Here is a 27,305-nt window from a genome sequence, read left to right as displayed (position 1 = left end):
GATGGCTCTATGACCTCTGCCTCAGGTGCTAGAATGGTTCTGGTTGCAACAGAGTGATGCCCCAGATGGGCAGAGCATCGCCCCCTGGTGGGCGTGCCAGGTGGATCCTAGTTGGGTGCATGCAGGAGTCTGTCTGACTGCCTCCCCGTTTCCAAGGCTCAGCAGTAGAGCGTCGGCCTGGCGTGTGGGGGACCCGGGTTCGATTCCCGGCCAGGGCACATAGGAGAAGCGCCCATTTGCTTCTCCACCCCCACCCCCTCCTTCCTCTCTGTCTCTCTCTTCCCCTCCCGCAGCCAAGGCTCCATTGGAGCAGAGATGGCCCGGGCGCTGGGGATGGCTCCTTGGCCTCTGCCCCAGGCGCTAGAGTGGCTCTGGTCGCAGCAGAGCGATGCCCCAGAGGGGCAGAGCATCGCCCCCTGGTGGGCAGAGCTTTGCCCCTGGTGGGCGTGCCGGGTGGATCCCGGTTGGGTGCATGCGGGAGTCTGTCTGACTGTCTCTCCCCGTTTCCAGCTTCAGAAAAAAAAAAAAAAAAAAAAAGCCATCAGCAAAACCATGCAGCACCAGAAGTCACATTAATGGTAAGAAGTACTTTATTCATAATTGTTTAGAAACAGCATAACAATGTTATTAAAAAGAATTCATAGACTATTGTACTTTAAAAATGTTGCCCTAGCCCTGGCCGGTTGGCTCAGCGGTAGAGTGTCGGCCTAGCGTGCGGAGGACCCAGGTTCAATTCCCGGCCAGGGCACACAGGAGAAGAGTCTGTCTGACTGTCTCTCCCTGTTTCCAGCTTCAGAAAAATGAAAAAAAATAAAAAATAAAATAAAAATGTTGCCCTCACATAAAATGCACACATTTACTTGTATTTAGTGTAAAACATATTGTATGGCTCTCATGGAATTATATTTTAATATATGTGGCGTTCATGGCTCCCTCAGCCAAAATGGTTCCCGACCTCTGCCCTAGGCTGTGGCTTGGAGCTAATCATCACGAAATGAAAACAGAGAAGTCGCCATGCCTGTCCTCAGAGTTAGCTCAACTGTCTGCTAACTTCATCTCCTTCCTTCATCTCCTAAACCCTCCTCCAGGTTGATTTGCAACTCTCTGAACTTGTCATGATTTATCACCACTACATGCCTCACTACAGGTTATTCCCATACCTGAAAGGTCATGGTACCTAAGGCTTTTGGAAACTTTCCACTTTTATACCTATCTCAAATGTCTCCTCCTATATGAAGGTTTCCATACCATTCACCTGCACTCAGCCTCCAAAACATTGCCAGTTTTCTCATTCAGGTTACCACTGCAACAGATACAGTCTTGTGTACATAAGTGCATTGCAATAATTCTTTATAGACAAGAAACACTCCTTGTCCCTAACATAGGACTTGGCACCAAGAAAGGGTTTCCTAAATGCTCAATGAATGAGTAAAAGAATGAGCCTACTTGTTCATAAGCATACACAACAGAACAAGCAAAAAACAATAGAGGAATACAGTCAAGGACTAGAACAGAGGCTGGCGAACTTTTCCTGTGAAGGACAAGACAGCAAATATTTCAACTTGTAAGCCAGATGGCCTCTATTGTAACTACCCAACTCTGCCATCATAGCACAAAAGCAGGCTTGAATGCTACACCAGTGAGTAGGCATAGCTGTGTTCTAATACACTTTTATTTTAAAAAGCAGGGAGCTAGACAGATTCTTCCCATGGGCCATGGTTTGCTGACCCCAGGATCAGATTATTTAACATATCTCAAAGCAGCATAGAAGAGACAGGCTCATTCTTAGCAACTCATCCTCCATCTTCCCCAAAAGACAGCTGGCCAGTCTAGAACAGAAGAAGAGAAGAAGAAAGGGAAGGAGGGAGGGAGGAAGGGAGAGAGGGACGGAGGGAGGGAGGGAATGCCATCGCCTAAGAAAGCTTGAACAGTTTCTGGATAATTAAAAAGATTTTTCTCAGAACTCCCTCAGAAAACAGCCTCAGACCCTTGAGGCAGACATGAGAACAAAATTTCAGTAAGCTACACATTCATGACAGATTACTCTAAAGAGACAGATGTGACTTTAGCCATAATCTTAAGAGAACAGAGGATATAGTGCTGTTTGTTGTTGTTTACCATTTTTATTAATACTATCATTAGTAACACTATTATTAGTAGTAATAGTGTTATCATTACTAATGCTGTCATTTCTATTGATAAATTCTGCCCTAATTGATGTCTTAGAAAAGAAAGAAAACAGAAGAGAACATTTGCTTCAAGGGAGAAACCAAACTCCAAGGAAATTTAATTAAATAAACAGATGTCTTGACTGTAAAAGAAAAGAGATGTGACATGTCCCAAAGTCCAACGTCATTCTGTGCCCGACTCCCGGGGAACTGGTGGAGCATGAAAAAAAATCCAAGTAACTACCCCCAGAGCAGAAAACTCCCCAACAGGATTATCAATACGCCCCGGCCATGTGAAATCACGTCCGTTCAGGCAGAACTCGTGTCCTCTGCTCTTCCCTCCCCCTTCACAATCAGCGCACTGGGGAAAGAACGTCCGGGTAACGCGTTAGCTCGCTCTTCTTCCGTCTTAGCTTTGGGCCGATGGTGTCTGTTCACCAACACCCGGCCATTTCTTGCCTTAGATGAGATGTTGACACTTCAGGCGAACATCAGCCCTGCAGAAACCTCCAGCCTGGCCCGTCCCGGCAGAGGCAGGGAAGGGACAGCCCAGGACGGGTCTTCCCGCCTCGCTGAGATCTGGGCCATGTGGCGTTAGTGCCTGTACTTCTGTTTTCATCTATACAGTGAGTCATTTAACTCACTCAGTGGAGAAAACAGAGAAACTGAAAGAGACGTGAAACAAGCCTGCAAGGAAAGCCAGAAACACTCACTGAGATCCAACAGGTGAAGAATAGAAACAGTGATTACTTTCCAATAATTCTAATGGCGAGGTAGCCGTCACCAGGCACCCACGGCAGCTCCACGCCTGGCCCTGCGCTTTATATATTTTATCGCATTTCCGCCCCCCAGGACCCAAGGAGGGACAGTGATGTGAACTTCCAGGCCAGGAAATGATGGCTCACAGAGACGACATGACTCAGCGAGGGCCACAAACCTGGCACGTCGCACCCAAAGCTGGGGACGCGGCAGACAGCGCAGACATGCTGCTTCAAGCTGAACGCACAAGTGAACCACACACTGAAGGAGCGTCGTCTCCTGACTCCCATGACCTCTCCAGACAGCTCATCTGGCTCTGTCTTCAAAAGTGTGCCATCAGCCTGACCAGGCGATGGCACAGTGGATAGAGTGTAGGCTTGGGACGCTGAAGACCCAGGTTCAAAACCCCAAGGTCACCGACTTGAGCATGAGCTTATCCAGCTTGAGCGCGGGGTTGCCAGCTTGAGCGAGGGATCATAGACATGACCCCATGGTCGCTGGCTTGAGCCCAAAGGTTGCTGGCCTGAAGCCCAAGATCACTGGCTTAAAACCCAAGGTCACTAGCTTAAGCCCAAGGTTGCTGGCTTGAGCCAGGGGTCACAGGTTCAGCTGGAGCCCCCAGTCAAAGCACATACGAGAAGCAATCAATGAACACTTACGGTGCCACAACTATGAGTTAATGCTTCTCATCTCTCTCCCTTCCTGTCTGTCTGTCTCTCTCTCTCTCTTTCTCTCTCTCTCTCTCTCTAAAAACAAGTGTGCCATGAAAGACACTTGAGTGTTTTCCAGGACGTTTATATCATGTCTACATGCACATGTTTTGGGGTAGGACACCAGAGCTTCAGGAAATTTATTTCCAAAGAGATAAAAGGCACTCTGCCTCTCCTTTGCTAAGGGCCCCAGAAAAAAGCTGGTGCTTTAAACCCAGAGGTCATCAATAATCGTGACAGTCCCTCCCAGCACCAGGTATGTGACAGGGACAAAGCATTTTCTTGGACCTTTGGTGTTCCACCACCACCAAGGCCACGGCAGGTAAGGAGAACAAGAATTCTGATTTTCTTTTTTAAAGAGAGAAACTGAAGCTCATATGGTGTGACTTCTTTGGTGACCCAGGACATAGGGGATTAGGGATTCAAGGCAGGTCTTGGTCCAAACCCAGGGCTCCCTGTTCTGCGCTGTTCTTCAGCCACAAGGGACTGGGCCCGCCACCCACATCGGTGAGGAGCTGGCGGGTCCGAGTAGGAAGCAACCAGTGGCTGTGGAATCCAGGGACAGTCTGTAGCCGGATAAGTCATCATGAAACCCGCAATGCCAGCACAAAATGCAGAGCAGATGGCCGGCGGCACTGACGCTGAAAGTGTCCCTGCTCACCTTGAACTTCTGGCTCTGTTCTGGGCAAGGGTCTGGCATTTTCCTGACGGACTATAACCTTCCTTCCAAAAACATAAATGAAAAACTTTTTTGTGTGTGTGTATTTTTCTGAAGCTGGAAACGGGGAGAGACAGTCAGACAGACTCCCGCATGCGCCTGACCAGGATCCACCCGGCACGCCCACCAGGGGCGAAGCTCTGCCCACCAGGGGGCGATGCTCTGCCCCTCCGGGGCGTCACTCTGTGGCAACCAGAGCCACTCTAGTGCCTGGGGCAGAGGCCAAGGAGCCATCCCCAGTGCCCAGGCCATCTTTGCTCCAATGGAGCCTTGGCTGCGGGAGGGGAAGAGAGAGACAGAGAGGAAGGAGGGGGGGTGGAGAAGCAAATGGGCGCTTCTCCTATGTGCCCTGGCCGGGAATCGAACCCGGGTCCCCCGCACACCAGGCCGACGCTCTACCGCTGAGCCAACCAGCCAGGGGAAAAACTTTTTTTAAAGTGCACCTTTCCTAGACATGTATATGACTGACTTCAGCACAGAAGGGCTGCAGGCAACTTCGACAACACAAAATGGTCCAAAAGGATATTGCAAACAAACGAGAAAAAAAAAGGACCAAGAAGCCATCTCCAAAAAAAATGTGTTTTGAGCTCTGATGACTTGAAAGGAAAAAAGAAGCCCACCCTGAGCAGATTGGAGATTTGGCATTTGGTGGGCAAGACATAAAAGAACCCACCTGAGAAGAAAGCCAAGAAGCCCAGCTGACCCACCGTCACGGGCCTGAGCCCACCCCACGGCCTGAGCCGCAGCCGGGTAATGACAGGGAGCCAGCCCACAGGAGCGGGCTGTCTGCAGAACCATCAACTGCAAAGAGGAAACTAATTCCTTATGCTCAAAAGGACCCCAAGAAGGGTGTCATCGGGTTGATGGGGACATCAGTGCAGTAATGAAAACAGCTGGAAGCCGGGTGAGAACTGCACAGCTGTCCGTGAGGTGGGGACATAACGGCTGCGTCAGGCTCCCTCAGCCAGTGCTGGAGGTCAACCCTGAGACATGGAATCATGGGGGAAGGGTTCGTGAACCCTCCTTCCTGTCCCCTGGCGTTTTATAGACCAGGACACCAGGCTGAGTCAGGCCATGTGACTCATCCGGCTCCCATAGGACAGGACAGGACAGAACCCAGGCGCCCGGCCTCCAGCCCCGAGCTCTGTCCACTATGGCCCCCTTTCAAGGAGCATTTCCACAGGGAAAGGGGTGATCGGAGCTACTCACCTGCCCTGGGAAAAGTGGGAGAGGTTATATGTGGGAGTGGGAATGGGAGTGGAGGTGGGGGTGGGGGTGGGGTGGGGGTGGGGGTGGGAGTGGGAGTGGGAGTGGGGGTGGGGGTGGGGGTGGGGGTGGGAGTGGGGGTGGGAGTGGAGGTGAGAGTGGGGGTGGGTGTGTCTGCGCGCCAGAGGGAGGGTGTCACGGCCACACTCTCACTTTCCTCCAGTCCCCATAAATCTGACGAAGGGCCCCTGGGAAAATCATGCTCTGGGCCTGAGAAGCCAAAGCCCAACTCGATGATGGTTTTCTGGGCTTGAACAGAGCCTCGGTCTTCACAAAATTTCCTGGCTCTCTTCTGGCCTCAGACTCACTGAAGCTGTCCTCGTCGCTGGCATCATTCCCAACCGCAGCAGCCGGGCAGCACCCTTGGGGTGGCCAGCTAAACGGAGCCTGAGGCACCTCAGAGAAGTCAAGGCAGGCCTTCTTCAACCGGGACGTTTGCTGTCTGCAGGAATTTCTGATTACATGACAGGGGCTGAGGGAGTGGACACTACTGACACCTGGTGGGCAGAGGCAGGGGATGCTGCTCAACACCCTACAATGCACGGGACAGGTCCCTGTAAAGGAATGACCTGGCCCCACATGTCACAGTACTGAGGCTGAGAAACTAAGCGCCACCCTCTAACAGGCTATCCCTAGACACGCCCAAAGGAATCTCCAACTGGGGGCCTGGGAGCTGGTGAGCCCAACATCCAACGGCGTTAACAGACAACAATCACTGTGCTTAGGCACGGCTCCCGGGGCCCACAGGCTGCAGGGAGGAAGGACTTCACTGCAAGCCTACAGACCCCCTGCCTAGAAGCCCCTTAGTTTAAAACCTTGCTTACTGTGGAGGCATGAATATAGTCCAGTGATTTTATAAAAGACTATGGGGACTTTCTCAACCTTGATGAATCAAAAGAAAACCATGATTGATTGTTACCCCCTTTTTTTTTTTTTTTTTTTTGCTACAATATACTAAAAGGATTGCACTGCCCACCCCACCCCCATCCATGGGGCATGAGCTCTGTCAAATTCAGGGGCTTGACCGAAGTCCTGGCAAAGCTCTCAGCCGCCCACACCCATCACAGAGCAGAGCGGGCTTCACCGGCTCGGGGACCTTAGGACCATTCAGGTCCCCAGGACTCTGCCCTCTGGAGGCAGATGGGAGGCAGAACCGGCAGCAGGGAGAGAAACCTTTGACCCAGCCTGTTTATTTGAGTCGGTCTGACTTCCAATTCCCTCTAGCCGCAAGAACCAAAGTCAGGCCCTGCTCACGTGGGGAAGGCAGCCCCAGAAAGGGGTGAAATCATGCATCATCTCCCTTATTCCTCATGACAACGCTAAATGGTTAAGAATTTTATGCCTGTTTCAAAGGCTGGAACACTGGTGGGAAAGAGGTTGCACCAAGTTCCTAACAGCCCAGTGGTCCAGCCAGGACTCACACGCCAGGCTCGGAACTCACACGCCTTCCTAACTGTGTCACTAGCTGACCCAGCCAGACAAAGCCTCAGGAGCCCCGCCCCTGACCACGGTGGCCCACATTCTTTATCTGTGTGCCCCAGTGCTGGGCACATGGCAAAGGCTAAGACACTGATTACAGTTAAAACAAATCCTGCTGCTTCCCTTCACAGCCTCTCTGTAAATAGGCTGCAGGGGGAGTCCTGCGCGGCCAGTCACCCCAAACCTGACCCCACGCTCTTTCCAGAAGTCTCCCAAGGGAATGAAGAAGCCACCGCCTCTTCGGAGCCCTCTTGGCAACACCACACGTTATTAATTGGAGCCTGCTTTGCAAGGTTTCTTCTTCAGAGCTCATTCCCTTCTCTTAATGGGTCGTCAGTGTGACAGGGAGAGAGCTTCCGCGAGCGACGTGAGCACTGCAGGATGGGTAGGGGCAGCAAGACCCCATCTGAGCAGACTGGAGGCGGCACCAACCACCGGCTTGCTCCGCTGCTGTGCCGCTCGCTCTCAGCCAGCCAGGAGAAGAGACTAAGAGTGCCCCCTCTGCCCCCCTGCCTCCCCCACCCCACCCCTGGAGGTTCTCAGCCTGCCCCAGGATGCTCTGCCTTAACACAGAACACAGTTCACATTTGTTCCCCACCACGGCTGGGTCAAGCCTTTACTCCTCCCTGGGACTCAGTTTTCCTTATTTGAAACTCGAGGTGATTAGACTGAGGTTCCAGTTTGCACGCCCCCTGTAGCTCTTTTCCCGTGATACTTGAGCCAATCGTTTGGCTTCTCGGCTGAAGGAAGATGGTCAGGCAGCGCCACCTGGTGGCCATCAAGAGTCATCAAGAAGAGGCCCCAGTTGGATGGCGCCCAAGGCCATCATTACTGAGAGGGAAAAGCAGAGGAAGTGTTTGTCGCCGACCAGCTCTTTGACTCTTTTTCAAGCAAGGAGTCTTAGATTTAAAGCTAAAATACAGGCCCGCCACTCCATTCCTCTGCCCTCCATGGCGATGAAAGCAGAAGGTCTCCAGAAGGGAGAGCCTGAAAAACAACGCCAGCCCGTCGCCAGGGTGTCCTGGTATCCGATTACAAAGCCTGTCCGCCCCGTTTCTCCCCAACAAAGTTCCAGACCCAAACGGAGAAGGGGAAGACAAAAGTGCTAAAGCAAGAAAATGATCAGATGATGGGGCTAAACCGAGTTCTGTTCCTGAGGACAGGGCTGACTGACGTGGGGCTGGGGGGAAGGAGGCGGCTTCCAAGTGAGGAGTGAGGTCACGAGGGAGATCTGGGCTGAGGCGTTCCACGTGCAGAATCCCACGGGGATGGTGGAGGAGCGGGCTCACCGGAAGAGAACCACAGCCCCCCCTCCCAATGAGTGTGAGCCTCTAGGGCGGTGTTCCCCAACGTGGGGCCCACGCCCCACAGGGGGGCAATTGGATAGTTAAGGGGGGCAATTTGAAAATGGACTCCACACGACTTTAACTCTTTCTCCCCGGGCCATTTAAATGCAATGCTAGATATCGGTTCCAAATTTAACAAAAAATGCAATTCTTAAATAATTGCGGTAAATAATTATTAAGTATAATTTCATTTGACGAGACCAAAATATCAACTGGGTGATTGGCGTTGTCAAGTAAACTTTGTCCTGGGTTCACCGCGGAGCGTGCCGTCTGCTGCGGGGAACCCGGACGTTTTAAAAACTCGCTAAACAACGCAGTTATTCTCACCTAATTGGCCCATTGAACTTCTGTAGTGTTTCACATCATTCAGTTGGTGTTAATTTGAAATAAGTGTCAGTCAAAACTGTTGTAAAGGCTCGTTGATTTAATAAATATACATATATATAGTATAGATATAATTGGTAAGTATTTGATTGTATTTTTATCAATATTAAACTCTTTATTAAGTACTCCTTGCATCGGGGCTAGAAAGCACTAATATTTTATAAATATTATTGGGGCTATAATAGTGCATGCACGACAATTTTCATTTTAGAAGCATAACTTTCCAGAAAATTTTGTCAAGTGGAAAAAATATAGATACCTTTTGATTTGCGGTGGTAGTGTAGTAAATGTGTTATATACATTTAAATAAATATGCATTTTTAGTATACGTTTACTCTATGTCACCTTGAATATATTTTAACACATATTTTAATATTAGTTTTTAATTTATCTTATTTTTATTTCTTATAGCCCATAGTAAAATGAGTGGTACAAGCAAGAAAAAAACTAGTCAATATTCGGAGGAATATTTAAAATTTGGGTTCATACCCGCTGTTCACAATGAGCGGATTCCTTTTTGTCTTTTATGCCAGCAATGCTTGACCAACGAATCAATGAAATGAAGTCATCTTGAGGAGCATTTGAAGGCGAAACATAGTGCTCATATTAATTCAGATTTGAGTTACTTTAAAACTTTAAAGAAAATTTTTGAAAAAAGAACATTAAAGTCTCTATTTACTGCTCATACTTCAACTAATAATCGTGTTCTTGAGGCTAGTTATCAAGTTTCTTTATTCATTGCTAAAACTGGAGAAAATCATACTATAGGAGAGAATTTAATAAAACCGTCAATATCAGCATTTCTTAAAACGGTTCTTGAAAAAGATGACAAAGATGTAAAAGCTATGCCACTCAGTGACAATACTGTTAGCAGAAGAATAGACGAAATGAGTGAGGATATTGAAAAACAACTTATTGAAAAGCTGAAAACAAGAAAATTCTCCTTGCAAATGGATGAATCAACTTTGAGAGACAGTGAAGCAGTATTAACTTACGTAAGATATATTGATAAAGGACATTTTGCTGAAGAAATGTTGTTCTGTAAAAGATTAGAAAGCACCACTACCTCCAAAGATATATATAATAAGCTAAAAAACTACTTAGATGTCAATGATATACCAATGAAAAATATAACATCTTGTGCTGCAGATGGGGCTCCCAATATGATGGGCAAGAAAAATGGCTGCTTAAAATTGATGAAAGATGCGAATCCAGAAATGATTCTTGTGCATTGTGTTATTCATAGGGAAAACTTGGTAGCTAAAAACATCTCGCCTGTTCTGAATGAAGTATTACATACAGTAATAAAGTGTGTTAATGCTATTAAAGCTAGTGCCAAATGTGAGCGTCTTTTCAAGCTATTTTGTGAAGAACAAAATGAAGATCATGTGAGACTTTTACTTCATACTGAAGTAAGATGGCTATCTAAAGGAAACTGTTTGAAAAGATTTATGGAACTGTTTGATACTCTTAGTGATTTTTTAAGTGACAAACCTGAAATGAAGTATCTGTTAACAATAGATGGTAAAGCATTTGTGAGTTATCTAGCCGATATCTTTGAAAAACTAAATATATTAAATAAGCAACTTCAAGGAACAAATAAAACTCTTGTCGATGCAAAAGCAAAGATATTTGGTTTCATTACCAATATTGAGTTATGTCAGAAACATATTAACAACAAAAACTTTAAACAGTTTCATTGGCTCCAAAAATGTGAAGTAACTGATACCGCTTTACTTGTTATTGTCAATCATTTGAATATTCTATCGGCTGATTTAAAAGAAAGATTTTCTGATTTAAAACAAATTGATTTCCCAACATGGATGATGCAGCCAATGTTAGTGGATTTGTCTGATATATCAAATATGCAGTATCAAGAAGAACTCGCAGAATTGCAAAATGATGAGTCAGTTAAAGCTTTATTTAATATCAAAGGAGCGATGGCATGGCTTTGTGAGGAAACAGAAATCAAATAATACCCAAATTCAACCAAATGTGCAAGAAAACTATTGCTACCGTTTCCACCTTCATTTTTAGCTGAATGTGGATTTAGTGCTGTAAATGACTTACTGGTAAAAAAAAAAAAAAAAGAAATCGGCTGGATATAACACAACGTGGAGACTTGAGACTAAAGCTAACCAAATTGGAACCTAATATAAAATCTCTGTGCAGCAAGCATCAAGCGCAAGGATCACACTAAATTAAAACAATAAATTAATATAGAAAAATCTGTATTAAAATTATTTGGAATTTAAATTTGTTTTTCATTATATGTTTTGAAATTTTACTTACTGTGTTTTGTTAACAATTTCATAGTGATTTTTTCCTAGAACCTATCATTTATGTTTATTATGTGAACAAATCAATTTTTTAATGTTAAAAATTATGTATGTTACATAGGGGGGGACATAAAAATTTTAGAAAGGTTAAGGTGGGGCATGGCACAAAAAAGGTTGGGAAACACTGCTCTAGGGCCACTATCCAGACATCACTCCAAAGATAATGAGATGGAATCCCTACCCACAAAGAGCTCACAGTCTGGTGGGGAACCGACAAGAAAAGCGGGCATGCAGGATACTGCAAATTAAAGCACGTGTTTTAGGTGAGACTGACGTGAGTTCTAGCACAGGCTCAACCTAGTACCAGCTGTGTGACTCTAGGCAAGTTACTAAAGCCTCTCTGGGCATGTCTCACCTTCCAGCCCAGGGGTCCCCAAACTTTTTACACAAGGGGCCAGTTCACTGTCCCTCAGACCGTTGGAGGGCCAGACTATAAAAAAAAACTATGGACAAATCCCTATGCATACTGCACATATCTTATTTTAAAGTAAAAAAACAAAATGGGAACAAATACAATATTTAAAATAAAGAACAAGTAAATTTAAATCAACAAACTGACCAGTATTTCCATGGGAACTAGGCTTCTCTCGCTGACCACCAATGAAAGAGGTGCCCCTTCCAGAAGTGCGGCGGGGGCCGGATAAATGGCCTCAGGGGGCCGCATGTGGCCCGCGGGCCATAGTTTGGGGACCCCTGTTCCAGCCCTTTCTTCCTTCCCCTGACCATTTGGTATAGTCCCTTAGACATGGCCCCTCCACCCAAGTGCTTTGTGACTGGGCCAAGAGTAATTAACTCTCACCATAATGTGCACAAAACAAGGTCCCTCCCCCGACCTCTTTACTGATATACTATTCACACCCCCTACCCAAAAGAAGTTCTTTATGTCAGACTGAGAGCTCTCCTGATGCAGAGCATGCGTGTATTAATTTTAGCTAACACTCATTATTTCTTGCGTGGTCTTTTACCACAAGGGTTAGCAAACTTTTCATGTAAAAAGCCAGATAGTAAATATTTTAGGCTTTCTGGGTCATGCAGTCTCTGGCACATTACTCAGTTCTGCCGGAGTAGTGTGAAAACAGCCCTAGACAATTTGTGAACAATGGGTGTGGCCGTGTTCCAATAAAACTTTATTTACAAAAGCGAGCAGAGGCTGGATTTGACCAGCAGGCTGTAGTTGGCCCAGCCCCGTTTTAAGAGAGACAACACTAAGTCCTTAGAGGGCGGAGGTTAGGGTAGATATGTTTGTTTATCTGTCTCCTAATTTATTTTATAATGAATGTAGGTTATTTACTTTTTAAAAAAAAGATGTTGAACCAAAATACAAAGGCATCTCAGAATGTCTAGGGTAAAATGATTCTAGTCTCCTAGTATTTCCATGTCTGGACCCTAACTATCTGGAAGCAAATGTTCTATGACCTCATAAGGTCTCTCCTGGGGCAAAGCTCCCAGAAGCTGCCCTGACCACTTCTGGCCTCTGAGTCCCAGGCCCATCTCTGCGCTCAGCAGCGTGTGTTCGCCTTGTCCTGGCCTGCAGCTGCGGGCACAGGAACCTGGAGGGGTGACCCGTCTGCGCCCGCTCACCTGACATGTGCACGTTCCGGAGGCAGGACAGGGAGGCATTGAGGCGGGCACATTCCTCCTGGTTGGCTCCGTATTTCTCCACAGTCTCACACACCTGCTCATCCGTCATCTCCAAGAGGTCCTCCAGACTGAGCTGGCCCGGGGTGATCTCCTAGGGACGGAAGAGGACGATAAATATGTGACCAGGCCTAGAGCAAAGGGACGCCATCTGGGCCTCCACGCTGCCCTCTAGTGGCACGTAACCCAAACAGCCCACGCTGTGCAGATGGCTATTTGGCCTCATAGTTGGGTCTCTGATTTGGGGGTCAGGACAGGTTTTGGTTGAATCTCAGCTGTGTCACTGAATAGCTAGATGACCTCGAGCAAATCGTTTAACCTGTTTGAGCCTCACTCTACTTGTCTGTAAAATGGGAATCTTAAATGCACATACTGTGTAGGGAAGCGCATATGTTGAGGACATGGCGCTCTATAAATGCTGGTAGTTAATTGTATGTCTCCCCGTGTAGCTTCTAAATTCCTCATGAGCAAGGCTCCGATTTATTTACCTTTGGAGGGTCCTCCATGCCTCCTGCTTAGCTAGTACTGCAGTGACTGGTCCCCAATTCAGGATGAACTCAGAGCAGAGCAAGATGGACAGCCCAAGTGTCCTGGTGGCTGTCCTCCACTCTCCGCTAAATGTCTTGGGCAGGTGTCCCTTTAGGGCTGCCAGGAACCATCCCCCTTTTCCCAAAACGATATGTCCCTGGACACTATAATATGGATACAGCTTGAAATTTGTCAAACTTTTATATTTATGCATCTACCAAAAAAAGAATCTTAGTTTTATAGCACTTAATGGTATACAATGTTTCTACCTTGTTACAATTATTATTTAAATAAGAGTTTCAGCCTGACCAGGCGGTGGCACAGTGGATAGAGCGTCGGACTGGGATGCAGAGGACCCAGGTTCAAGACCCCGAGGTCGCCAGCTTGAGCGTGGGCTCATCTGGTTTGAGCAAAAGCTTACAACCTTGGACCCAAGGTCGCTGGCTTGAGCAAGGGGTTACTGGGTCTGCTGAAGGGCCCCGGTCAAGGCACATATGAGAAAGCAATCAATAAACAACTAAGGTGTCACAACAAAAAACTGATGATTGATGCTTCTCATCTCTCTCCGTTCGTGTTTGTCTGTCCCTATCTATCCCTCTCTCTGACTCTCTGTCTCTGTAAAATAAATACATACATACATACATACATACATACATACATACAAGTTTCAGATAACTAAGGATGGAGATTCTCAGGCAATACGTGGAATACTTGTGCCCTCTTGTGGCCATATCTGTGTATTACAACAAAATCAGACATTTCCCCGCCCCTGAGCGTACACACACACTAAATTAGTAACCAGGAAGAGGAAAACTGCATAGCGCAAAAATTCTATCCAAACAAGAAAAAAGATGCAGGGCAAAAGCCACGAAGCCCAATTGGTACCTTCGCAACATAGTAGGACAGGGGACAGAGAGAGAACAATTATTGAGTGGTGAAGAGGCTTTCTCAGACAGGGACACATTTCAGGTAAGCCCCACTTCAAAAAAAGTGATGGACTGCCTGACCTGTGGTGGCGCAGTGGATAAAGCGTTGACCTGGAAATGCTGAGGTTGCTGGTTCAAAACCCTGGGCTTGCCCCATCAAGGCACATATGGGAGTTGATGCTTCCTGCTTCTCCCCCACTCCCTCCCCCCATCTAAAATGAATAAATAAATAAATAAAATTATTTATTTTTTAAAAAAGATGACGGGCCAGGATCTGAAAGTCCAAAATGAATCCATTCACAAATAAATGGTTCCCAACATAAAAGAATTCTCCTTGCTGCAGTATATACTTGTGCATTTTAATCCTAAAATGTATCCCCCAAAATATTCCATTTACACTGAAGTTTAGGGTAATACACACACAAACCACAGAAAAAATGACACCAAAGATGAAGAAAGCTTAACAAACCTGGGCCAAAAGAGCAGATGCACTTCTATTGCATAAAATAATAATAATAATAAATGGATGTAGCATTGTTTTAAATGCTTGTCATGATTTTCTTTTTAAGAGAAAGGCGACATAAAGTAAGTACTTTCATCATCACCGTTAGCCTGTAACTAGGACACTAAAATTCAGAGAAGGTAGACCACTGGCCCAAGGTCACACAGCAAGTAAGTTCCAATAGAGGCAGTCTGTCTTTGGAGCTTTCTCCACACTCCCAGTTCTTACAGAGGAAAGGGGACCTCTGGTGGACGCACAAGTGAACTGCAGACAGACAGCTGGTACCCCAGCCCTGTCCGAATGCTCTGGCTGGTGGTGAGGCTTGGCTCCCGATTCTCGCTAAGGAAAGGACCAGAGCTAGGTACCTGCAGGCGAAGTTAATATAAATGAGCCAGGCTATGAAGCCTGGGAGCCCATGGAACCCAAATGGGCAGAATTCAGTTCGTCACCAGACAGGAATTCAGTTCCGTGTGGTAAGCAATTCCAATTTTTCAAGAGAAGCCAAAGATCTGGGATTTTGTGCAAACTTTCAACTTTTAAATGTTAACTAAAAAGACTTCTTTAATTTTTCCACTGATTTGAGAGACAGAGCAAGAGAAAGGGAGAAAGGAGGCGCAGGGAGAGAGGGAGAGAAAGAGAGAGAGAGAAGTGTCAACTCCCCATTCCACTTAGTTGTTCCATTCAGTTGTGCACTCATTGCCTCTCGTAGGTGCCCTGAGTGGGGGTCGGAGCCATGACCGTGGCATGCTGGAATGATGCTTTATCCACTGAGCCACCCAGCAGGGCTTAAAAAAAATTTTAAACATCCTTTTAGCCAAACAAAAAAATGTGTGTGCACCAGATACAGCTTGAGGTCACCAGTTTTCAACCCTTGGTCTGGAAGATTTGTCTCTAATTTGTCCCATCTGATAAATAAATGGCCCCAAAAGATTCTGAAAACCACACTAGGCCATGCAAATCAAATGTATTATCTGTACTTATCTGAGACCTTTCATATCAAGGATATTCACACCCAACTGCCATCCTGGGAATGTAATAAAAGAACTCAGAAGCGCACTTGCACACCAAGAGCCATACGTGGCTGGTGGCTACCACATTGGACAGCAGGACATGAAACATTCCCATCACTGCAGACAGCTCTGCTGGGCATTGCTGCTCTACCAGATACGTGACTTGGCCAACGTGACTGAGTTCACGAGCACCAGAGCTGGATGGGTCACTCTTAATGATCCTTTCAGAGAGGATCTCTGATGCCTTCATCCAATACATATTTATTGAGGGCCTACTGTGTGCCAGGCACAGCCAAAACCCGGCTGCCCGAGGGACTGGCTGCTGGTCAGAAGGGGGAGGCAGAGGGCAGGGGCCGCCTCGGGTCACCTCCAGGACTTCCTTGCGCACGTTGACGACCCGGAACCAGTGCCGGAGCTGGGGGAAGCCGTCCAGCTCCGCGTTGCGTTCCTGCAGGGCCACCTTCTTCTTGCAGGACAGCTGCCGGCTGAAGTACTTCACCAGCTTGCTCTGCAACGACACAGATGAGGACACGTCTCAGAGGCGCTGCCACAGGGGAGAGGGGCAAGGGTCTCCCCACTGTCCCTTCCCCGCCCAGACCCCATCCAAATCCATATTCTAAAGGAGGGGGGTCCCGCATGGGTGCCACTGCAGTGTGCGTGTGGGAGGGAGCTTCGGACTGCATCCATGTACATTTCCAATGTTCTTGTCCTTGGACCCAACAAGTCCACTAGCAGGACTCATCCTACAGACACTGCGCCCCGTGCCTAATGACAGGGGAGAGCAGCGATGTTCAACCTTGGCCTCCCTCCCCCCTTTGCTGAGAAGACTATTTCAACTTTTTGGAGGGAACTTTCCTTTGTTGGCTCCCAGTCCACTAGTGCAGGTGACTATACCTCATCCCACCCCACCCCACCCCACCCAGGCTGCACTGGGAACAAGTGAGCTGGGCCAGGCCGCCGAGAACCCTCCCCGGGCACTCAGAGCACAGCCCTCACTCCCCACTGGAGTTGGCAGCAGAATGTCATACAGGCCGAGCACTGCCACCCGGGACAGCCCACCTGGGACTGAATCCCTCTGGAACGAATCATAAAAGCGATGTTGACGTTCACATTCATTTTACTCACCTTACTAATAAAATGAAAGTTGTCATTCTTGATAAGCCTATAGTCCGTTGCAACAATGGTACAACGATCACATTAATCTCATGTACCTGGACCATTTTCCATGTGGAATCTCAATTTATCACTTAGAATAGAAAATGTCAAATATATATATCATATTTTCTTTTACTCTAATTTATTTCCAAATGAATAGGGTCTGACCTAGTTAAGACTCCTAAGTGGGGCTCTCAATTAAGCTCTATAGAATTCTCACATCTTGTCTTTTATTCTCCAGCTTGTTTTAAGCATTTTCTTTACCCAGGTATAGAAAACCACACAAAAGAAATGCACTTTGACCTGTTCCCATCGTTCTTGGAGGATTTTTTATTTTCTAAAAGCACAACAAATTTTTCCATCTCATCTTGTTCTTTCCCTGCCCGAGCTCTGCAATCAGTCATGTCTCCAAGGAGCACTGGCTCCTCTGAACGGGAAATGGTGTTTAGAAGCCAAGATATTGGTACTCAGTGTGCTTACTGATGATGGGGTGTCATTGTTTCCAGTTCCCTATGTAAACAGCCTGGGCCTTATATGTATGTATGTGCAATGTATATGTAGATACATACGTTTAAACCTATATTTATCTTCATTTATAAGTACTGATACCTGATCACTCTAATCCCAACCCAGAACCATAGGGTTTGTTTTTTCCCTTCCCACACTTGTTCCACTCTTCTCAGACAGTGACAAAGATAACCTGCGCTGTATCTATTTTCTCAATCTGCTGAATTTAGCAAATTTCCCAACTCCACTGGCCACTGCCCTGCTTAAGTGTGTCCTTCATGGGCCCTAACCCCCAGGGGCCACCTGTTTACCCCAGCCCCACTGCCTGCCCTGTGGAGATGTTCATGTATATCCGATTTGTAGACAGTTTTCTTACTTTCCACCTGTTTATCTTCAGAATAAAAATTTCCAGCCTTGGCCTGACCTGTAGTGGCGCAGTGGATAAAGCGTCAACCTGGAAATGCTGAGGTCGCCGGTTCAAAACCCTGGACTTGCCTGGTCAAGGCACATATGGGAGTTGATGCTTCCAGCTCCTCCCCCCTTCTCTCTCTCTGTCTCTCCTCTCTCTCTCTCTCTCTCTCTCTCTCTCTCTCTCTCTCTCTCTCTACCTCTCCTCTCTAAAATGAATAAATTTTAAAAAAATTAAAAAAAAAAGAGAAAGCTCCATGTGATAGGGGCACTCTCTGGAAGAAAAAAAAATTTCCAGCCTTGGCCAGGTAGTTCAGTTGGTCAGAGCATGATCCCACTGCACCAAGTTTGTGTGTTTGATCCCCGACCAGGGCACATACAAGAGTCAACCAATGAATGCATGGATAGGGGAAACAATGAATTGATGATTCTCTCTCTCCCTCACACACACATGCACACTAAATAAATAAATAAATAAATAAATAAATAAATAACATTTAAAGATTTTAAAAGGATAAAATTTTTCTTTTATAGCTACTCCTTTCCTGAGTTCTGTCACCTCTTTTCCAGATCCTGACATGTGTTCTCAAATCCTACATCTAGGCACACTCTCAACTCGGCTTTGGTTTCACACACTGAGAAGCAGATAAGAATGAAAAATCGACTTCATCTCTGGGTCAAACGTCTGAAATGGTAGTCCACCATGTGCCTAGCTGAGCACATGGGTGTGGCTAGTGCAGTTAACAGGTGCAATTTTACATTTAGTTCAATTTCCACTTAAATTTAAAATGGAAACTGTGTAAAAGGTTTTTCTGTTAAACATAATTTCATTGTTTTGGGGAGAACTACATCTCCCTTTACCTTTGAAATGTTAGCACCTGGATCAAGATGAACACTAAGTGTAAAACGCACACTGGATTTCAAAGGAAAAAAAAATCATGGGAAATATCTCATTGACGCCCTGGCCAGATAGCTCAGTTGTTTAGAGCATCTTTCCAAAGCACAGAGGTTGCTGTTTGATCCCGGTCAGAGTACATACGGGAACGGATTGATGTTCCTGTCTCTCTCTCTATCTTTCTCCCTTCCTCTCACTAAAGTCAATTAATAAACAACCAAAAAAATTTTTTTACTATCTCATTAATATTATTATACTGATTACATGGGTAATATTATTATACTGTTAAAGGGTAATATTTTTGGATATACTTGGTGAAGTAAAATATAACATAAAAATCTATTTCATCTGCCTCTGTGGCTACTAGAAAATTTAGAATTACACATCTGGCTCACATCTGTTGCTCTCATTATCTATCTACTGAACAGTGCTGCTCTAAGATGTTATACTAAAGAAACAACTCAGTGGCCCTGGCCGGTTGGGTCAGTGGTAGAGCGTCGGCCTGGCATGCAGAAGTCCCGGGTTCGATTCCCGGCCAGGGTACACAGGAGAAGCGCCCATCTTCTCTACCCCTCCCCCTCTCCTTCCTCTCTGTCTCTTTCTTCCCCTCCCGCAGCGAGGCTCCAATGGAGCAAAGATGGCCCGGGCACTGGGGATGGCTCCTTGGCCTCTGCCCCAGGTGCTAGAGTGGCTCTAGTCGCGACAGAGCGATGCCCCAGAGGGGCAGAGCATCGCCCCCTGGTGGGCAGAGCGTCGCCCCCTGGTGGGCGTGCCGGGTGGATCCCGGTTGGGCACATGCGGGAGTCTGTCTGACTGTCTCTCCCCGTTTCCAGCTTCAGAAAAATACAAAAAAAAAAAAAAAAAAAAAAAAAAAAAAAAAATATATATATATATATATATATATATATATATATATATATATATCACCACTTCCTTAACTGCTTCCCAGGTAAAAAGAAAATATTAAAAAAAAAAAAAAAAAGAAACAACTCAGAATGTTCATGAAGCTTGGCTCCAGCTGATAATAGCCATGAAGGATTGAAAACAACCCAACTCCAATAATACAGGATGACATAAATAAATTACAGTGTATTCATTTGATGGGCATGCCATTTAAAATAATATACAAAATATATAAAATATTAATAATGCATGAATAATACATAAACATTTTGTAAGCTGTGTGTGGATAAATGCATAGAAAAAGCCCTGGGAAGATAGATAAGAAAACGTTAGCAGTAATTATTTCTTACAGTAAGATTACAGGTGTCGATTGTTTTCCTGTTTGCTTCTCTACAGCAAAATATTAGAAAATATAATGCCTATATAAATTACCTGAATAGAAATGGGAAAAAATGTTTGAATAGGCTTGAAGACTATTTTTTTTTTTTTTTTACTTATTGATGTTTTAGAGAGAGGGGAAAAAAGAGAGAAAAAAAGACAAAAAAATTATCTGTTCTTGTATGTCCCCTGACCGGGGATCAAACCAGCAACCTCTGCCGCATCAGGGCGATGCTCTAACCAACCAAGCTGTCCGGCCAGGATTTGGCAACATTTTTTTTAAACACTGGGCTATCCAGTGTTGGTAAGAATGTGAGAAGCTATCGAGAATGCCACTGAAGACATCAACATTTTAATATTCACACACTTGGATTCTGCAACCGCATGTCTAGGAATCTTTCTTACAGAAAAACACAAATGTGTGTGTGTGTCCATGGAGTAAAAGGCTGGCTGGTTCCTGCAGCAACGTTTTAATTTCTAAAACTTGAAAACAATTTTAAAAAATATATATTTACAGAAAAAGATGAATGCATTAAAGCATATTCACAGAACAGAATATTCTATAAACTCCGTAAGAGGCAGATTGACATAGCCAAGGTTGTGGGTTTGATCCCTATTACGAGCACATACAGGAAGCAACCAATGAATGCACAACTAAGTGGAACAACAAATGAATGCTCCTCTCTCTCTCTCTCTCTCTCTCTCTCTCTCTCTCCTTCATCTGTCTCTCTAAAATCAACCAATTAAAAATATATTTATAGCCTGACCAGGCAGTGGCGCAGTGGATAGAGTGTTGGACTGGGACACAGAAGACTCAGGTTCAAAAACCCGAGGTCTCCGGCTTGAGCGCGGGCTCTCCAGCTTGAGCGTGGGGTCGCTGGCTTGAGCATGGGGTCACTGGCTTGAGCATGGGATCATAGACATATGACCCATGGTCACTGGCTTAAGTCCAAAGGTCACTGGCTTGAAGCCCAAGGTCACTTAATTAAGCCCAAGGTTGCTGGCTTGAGCAAGGGGTCACTCGCTCTGTTGTAGACCCTGGTCAAGGCACATATAAGAATGCACTCAATTAGGCCCTGGCCGGTTGGCTCAGTGGTAGAGCGTCGGCCTGGTGTGCGGAAGTCCTGGGTTCGATTCCCGGCCAGGGCACACAGGAGAGGCACCCATCTGCCTCTCCACCCCTCCCCCTCTCCTTCCTCTCTGTCTCTTTCTTCCCCTCCCGCAGCCGAGGCTCCATTGGAGCAAAAGATGGCCCGGGCGCTGGGGATGGCTCCTTGGCCTCTGCCCCAGGCGCTAGAGTGGCTCTGGTCACGACAGAGCAACGCCCCAGATGGGCAGAGCATCGCCCCCTGGTGAGCGTGCCGGGTGGATCCCAGTCAGGTGCATGCGGGAGTCTGTCTGACTGCCTCCCCGTTTCCAGCTTCAGAAAAATACAAAAAAAAAAAAAAAAAGAATGCACTCAATTAACAACTAAGGTGCCTTCTTGTCTGTCTGTCCCTATCTGTCCCTCTCTCTTTCTCTCTGTCTCTGTCACAAAATATATATATGTGTGTGTGTGTGTGTGTATGTATATGTGTGTATGTATGTATATATATATATACACACACATATATATTTACAAATATAATATTGTATGTCCACTACAACTGAACATTTTAATTTAAAAATATAGTATTTACTAAGTGTATGCCAGGCACTGTGTCAGACTCTGGAATTTCAATAAAGAATAGGATCAACCAAAAGTTGACCTTCTTTCTGATATTGTTAGCACAGAGAATCAAAGCCCATCCTGAATTTCTGCAGAGAAATTAGATATGGAACATGCACCCAACCGTTACCACTCTTTGTAGCTATTCTAGCCAGTGTCAGGACAAGAGAGACCTTCTCAGGAATGACTTTGCTCACCACACGGGAAAGAAAAGCCTGCAATTAAAGGCCATGTGGACCTCTCAGAGCCTGAGACAGTGCCGGTTACTCTCAGTATGTGTGCCTCCTTAGTACCGATTTAAGTTGAGGGCTATTAAGAATTGGAAAGAAAAAAGAATAGAAAGGCACAACCGAGAACCAGAGAACAAGAATGCCGTGGCGTGACTCTTTCCCTTGATCTGTTTTCACCTCTGTTGTAAGAAGAGGCAGTCTCAGGAAGGAGCTGGGGCCGGGGCCGGGCCGAGGCACTGGCTGCAGGCTAACCTAGGCTCCAATTCCCACTGAACAGGCTCAAGGAAGTTTCAAAACTGCTCTGTTCAACCTCGGCGTCCTCACCTGGGAAATGCAAGTCAAAGTGCACCTACTTCATAGGAGTGTGGGAGGGTTAAAAGAGCTCATTTATGCCAAAGCAACCCCAGAGACTCTCTCAGAACACCCCAGCAACAGTGCTGGCATTGTGTTGCATGAATTCACAAGTATCTTGCACAGTTAGCTTGGAGGGGTATATTACTGAGATCTACATTTTACAGATGAAGGCATTAGGCAGAGAGGTGTTGAGTCATTTTGTTCACCATCACACAACTAGGAGGCAGAGATCTAAGATCCAACCCAAGTCCCATGGTGTGTGTGTGTGTGTGTGTAAGATAACTTTAATTTACTTGAATTTTTTAATAAACACATGCATATATTTTTCTTCTAACAAAATTAGAACATTTCAGATAAGGCCAAAGCTCCCTCTGACCACTCCCATGACTGCTGACTCCCCTCAGCCCAAGAAATCATGAAGGAACCCACTGAGACCAGTCTGTCTCTCCAGACCTTTTTCTATGCACTTTCATACATACACACAGAAACTGCCGTGTGGTTTTATGTCCAGGGTTGGTTTATTTTCTTTTATTCTTCACGTAAATTATATCATGCCGTATGCATTTTCCGGAAGCTTACTGTTTTTCACTCAAGTAGTAAGCCTCGGGGATCTTTCCTGTTAGTTCCCAGATCTCACTCTTTTCTTTTTGTCTGCATGAGGGATCACTTTGAAACCAGGGTCACAAGCCCATGATGCACGCAGTTCTGTGCGGTTTGCTGAGGGTCTTTGTCAGCTACCACAGAGCATTTCCACAAGCAATAGCCACAACAGCAGCCACCATTTACTACACACTTACAGTGTCCCAGGCACTGTGTGTCAAACACTCTGAATGTGTTTATTTGTGTTTCAGTCCATGCAACAATGCCAGCTGGAAGGCTGGGCATCTGAGCCCACTCTGTGAAAGAGGGCACTGACACATCCTTTGCCCAGATCCACAGAACTATTTAAGTCAGGGAGCCAGAGCACGACCTCAAAGTTCCCTCACTCTACCAGGCTGCTGTCCTTAGGAGTTTTTCACAGGTCCTTCCCACTGAACTGGAAACCCAAAAGTTGGGCATCGACCCCGCAAGGGCAGAGAGGGTCCCACTTATTTTAGGATGCCTTCCAGGAATTGTGGGAGAATTTAGCACCTGAATTCCCTTTCTGAGGCTTTGGCAAGTCATGTCAGCTCCCTGAGCCTCCATTCTCTCATCTGTAAAATGGGCACACATCACCTTTCTATATAGACCTGCCGTCTGTGTAAAAGACAAGCTGAGTCCTCCCCACATACACACAAACACCATTTTCTAACTAGATGTTGAAGGGATGCTTGGATTCTGGGGCAGTGTTCCCAAGGTCGTGCTGAGACCGGACTTACGCCTCCCAGGAGCAAAAATCAAGGGGTGTCTCCACTGTGATGCAATAGCCAGTGGGGGAGAGAGAGATGGATTTGGGACATGGATGGAGGGGGGAGGGCAGCCACAGGTCCAGGTCTTCCCCTGAGGCAAAGGGACAGAGAATCGCCTTTCGGAAAATGAGAACAGCTAGCCTGAGCTGCGAAAACCCCGCCAACTGCCCAGAGCATGAAACTGGACTGGGTGGAGAGTGAGAAGCACTTCCCAGAGACCTTGGGACTCAGCGGCCATCCCCACCAGGTCCCCAAGACTGGTGGCTGTCAGTTAACAAGGGTTCTCTCTGAGCCAATGCTGTGATAAGCACTCTCTATGAATGATCTATTTAATATGCTTAGTGACATGGCTATATAGGACCAATTAATTCCTCATTTTGCAAATGAGAAAATCAAAGCCCAAAAAGTTTAAATAACTTTCCTAGGGTCATCAAGCAACTACAGAGATGAATCAGTATTTAAACTCAAGTCTAACAAACTCATTTATTGACACACAGAGAATGTCACGATCTATTGTTAAGTGAGAAAATACAGCAGCCAAAACAACAGGAACAGTATAATCCTATTTCCTGAGTGAATATGTGGGTTGATGTGTGTGTATACATATACATATATATATAATAACATATACAATATACATATAATATACTGCTCACAAAAATTAGAGGATATTTTATCGCTTCATATTCATTTTGAAATATCCCCTAATTTTTGTGAGCAGTATATATAGATAATATTCACATGCACATATATGTTTAATATTTAATGTGTAATAAAATAGATTAAGTATATTATACTGTGTATATAAAATAATATATAACAGCCCTGGCCGGTTGGCTCAGTGGTAGAGCGTCGGCCTGGCGTGCAGAAGTCCCGGGTTCGATTCCCGGCCAGGGCACACAAGAGAAGCGCCCATCTGCTTCTCCACCCCTCCCCCTCTCCTTCCTCTCTGTCTCTCTCTTCCCCTCCCGCAGCCAAGGCGCCACTGGAGCAAAGATGGCCCGGGCACTGAGGATGGCTCCTTGGCCTCTGCCCCAGGTGCTAGAGTGGCTCTGGTCACAACAGAGCGACACCCCGGGGGGCAGAGCATCGCCCCCTGGTGGGCAGAGCGTCGCCCCCTAGTGGGCGTGCCGGGTGGATCCCAGTCGGGCGCATGCGGGAGTCTGTCTGACTGTCTCTCCCCGTTTCCAGCTTCAGAAAAATACAAAATAAATAAATAAATAAAAATAATATATAACATATATAATGCAATAGATATTTAATATGCACACAGAGAGGGACTCGAAGGAAATGCTTCAAAGTGTTAGCCATTGCCTCACCGGGTTATTACAGGTGAGATTTATTTTCTCACTTCCATGTACATGTACCCTCTACATTTTCTATAAGCTTGAATCGCCTATATGATAATCATTTACAAACCTCATGAAAACCAGGTCTCTGCTGACAATAAAGATGTGTGGGATCTTGCACCCATGTCAACCATGATGTTAAACACGTTCTCAATATACATAATATGCAAATGATAGGTAGCGTACATGCCAGGTATCCTGCCAAGCACTTCCCACACAGTACTTCACTCCACCGTCACCAGCGCCCGATAAGGTGGCAGTTGAGGAGACTGAGGGTTGAGGAGGGAGCAGCTCTCCCATGGCCCTGGAGAATGTCACTGGTTTGGTTTGGTCCCTCTTTCCCCAATTTCCTGACCATAAGAATGATCTGACAGTGTTGTTAACAATCAGCCTTCTGGGCCCACCCCCTAGAAATCCAGATGCAGTAAACCTGGAGAAAGCCCTGGAGTCCGTAAAAACACAAGTGCCCCAATGACACGGAGAGTCAGGCAGGCGGGAGCAGCATGCGTGTACTGAGTTATATAACAAAAGCAGTTTATTTCTCAGACAGGCTTAAGCATCCAGATCCCTGGGCAACAAAATCAGGGCAGAAACACCATTCTGGAAGCCTGGGGGTAGAACCCTCCGTGGGCTCTGGTGCATAGCAAACATTGGTTGAGCAACACCAAGGGCAGAGACCCTGTCCAGGGCCCTGAGAAGGCCAAGAGCAGTCTGCACCAGCCTGGGCCTGAAGGAGCTCCCAGTGGAGCCGATGAGACAGACGTGCGAACAAGAGTCACGGGGCCAAAGGACAGGAGCCAGAACAGAAGGGCAGCCAGGGTTCAGCATGGGCACCAAGGAGGCCAAACTATGAGAGCAGCCTCGTCCGGGGCAATGTTCCTTGATCACAGGATGATAATGATGGGAGTCCTATGTTTATTCAGGAGAAGCTCTCATCCATTCATTTAAACTTCTTTTTTGGTGCTTTCTAAATACAAAGAACTAGGGAGACAAAATTAATTACACACACCCTCTGCCCCGGGGCTGGACTGTTCCAGGTGCAGCCTGAAGGCCAGCCACCCTCGGGTTAAATACAGAAACTGAGAGCACTTAGACACTTTGATAGCTAATTGACAGAGTAATTATATCTACTGAATCTCGTATTTTCAAAGTAAAGGTTGTATTTCGCTTGAGTTTTCTTTGTACCTTCCATTTTTCTAGTAAATCATTTTTATCCTTTTCACAGAAGTACTGGCTACAAGGTACCAGGAAAGAAAAAGCTGACTTCTTCACCACGCTGCTGTCAGGGGCGCTGACCTCTGCCCTCGGGGAGTTTCAGGTACTGAGCTTAATCCCGCTACACCACTAAATAAATTATTTTCCACAACGGTTCCAAAGACACTGCCTTACAAGAGTCATGACAATGCTGACGAGTGTGCTAGATTATTAACATTCCCTGCATGGGGAAACTGAGGCTCAACGGCATTGGAATCATGCCCAAGGTCATACAACTAAAGAAGCCCCAGGGTCAGCATTTGAACTCAGGATCTGATGCTCAGTCCTCTGCAGAAGCAGAGGGTCCAAACAGTGCAGAAGTCAAGGCTGAGAAACACAATTAGAAAAGGGCCTTTGTAGTGCCCCACCCTGCCAGGTGTCCTCATTTATTTTTAGGTCACCCTCAATTCAAGTCCACTGCAGAGCAGAACTGCAAAAAAGTCCAAAGGTTCCATCTTCAAGCAAAACACACACACACACACACACACACACACACACAGGGCTTCTGGAAACTGCACATCCACACTGAGCCCACCCCCTGCCGCTGAACTGCCTGGGTACAAAATAAGGTCTCCTGAGCCTAGGGTCTGTAGGAACCCAGGACTCGAAGAGAACAGGAACCCAGTGATATAGTTCTCCATCTCCACACCAGGGGGCAGCCTGGTACCTTCCTGGCAGATGGAAAAATTTTTAGACCCTCCTGGATTTGAGCATCCTCGGTGCCTTATTATTGTACTCAGTATTAGCATGAGGGTAAATTTAGCAGCATAAACAAAACAAAACAAAAAGTTTACAGTCAAGACATGTGACAACTATAAATAATCATGTCTGAAATCTCTAATGTGAAACCGGGAACTTTTCACTCAGAATCTAAACCAAAATAAACCTAGAGACCACGGAGGGGCAAGTCCCTGCCGTTTGGCTTGCTGGAGCCCAAAACCATCACTGATTAGATGCTATTTTTTTTAAAAAAAAATTTTTTTAATAATTAAACTAAACTACC

At 46.1% G+C, this 27,305-nt stretch overlaps 1 protein-coding gene across 1 annotated transcript in view; it reads right to left on the bottom strand.

Moving 5' to 3' along the window:
- The window catches only part of KSR2 (kinase suppressor of ras 2), a 295,021-nt gene that overhangs the window by 204,230 nt on the left and 63,486 nt on the right, over window positions 1-27,305 (bottom strand). The window contains exons 2-3 of the mRNA XM_066260479.1: window positions 16,141-16,281; window positions 12,751-12,901 (exon numbers count right to left, since the gene is read on the bottom strand). Coding sequence (XP_066116576.1) covers window positions 12,751-12,901; window positions 16,141-16,281 — 292 coding nt within the window. The remainder of the gene's footprint in view (window positions 1-12,750; window positions 12,902-16,140; window positions 16,282-27,305) is intronic.

The sequence above is a fragment of the Saccopteryx bilineata genome, chromosome 2, assembly GCF_036850765.1.
Source record: "Saccopteryx bilineata isolate mSacBil1 chromosome 2, mSacBil1_pri_phased_curated, whole genome shotgun sequence".
NCBI lineage: Eukaryota > Metazoa > Chordata > Mammalia > Chiroptera > Emballonuridae > Saccopteryx > Saccopteryx bilineata.
The sequence above is the reverse complement of the archived record's forward strand: the minus strand, read 5'-3'. Positions and strand labels throughout refer to the sequence as shown.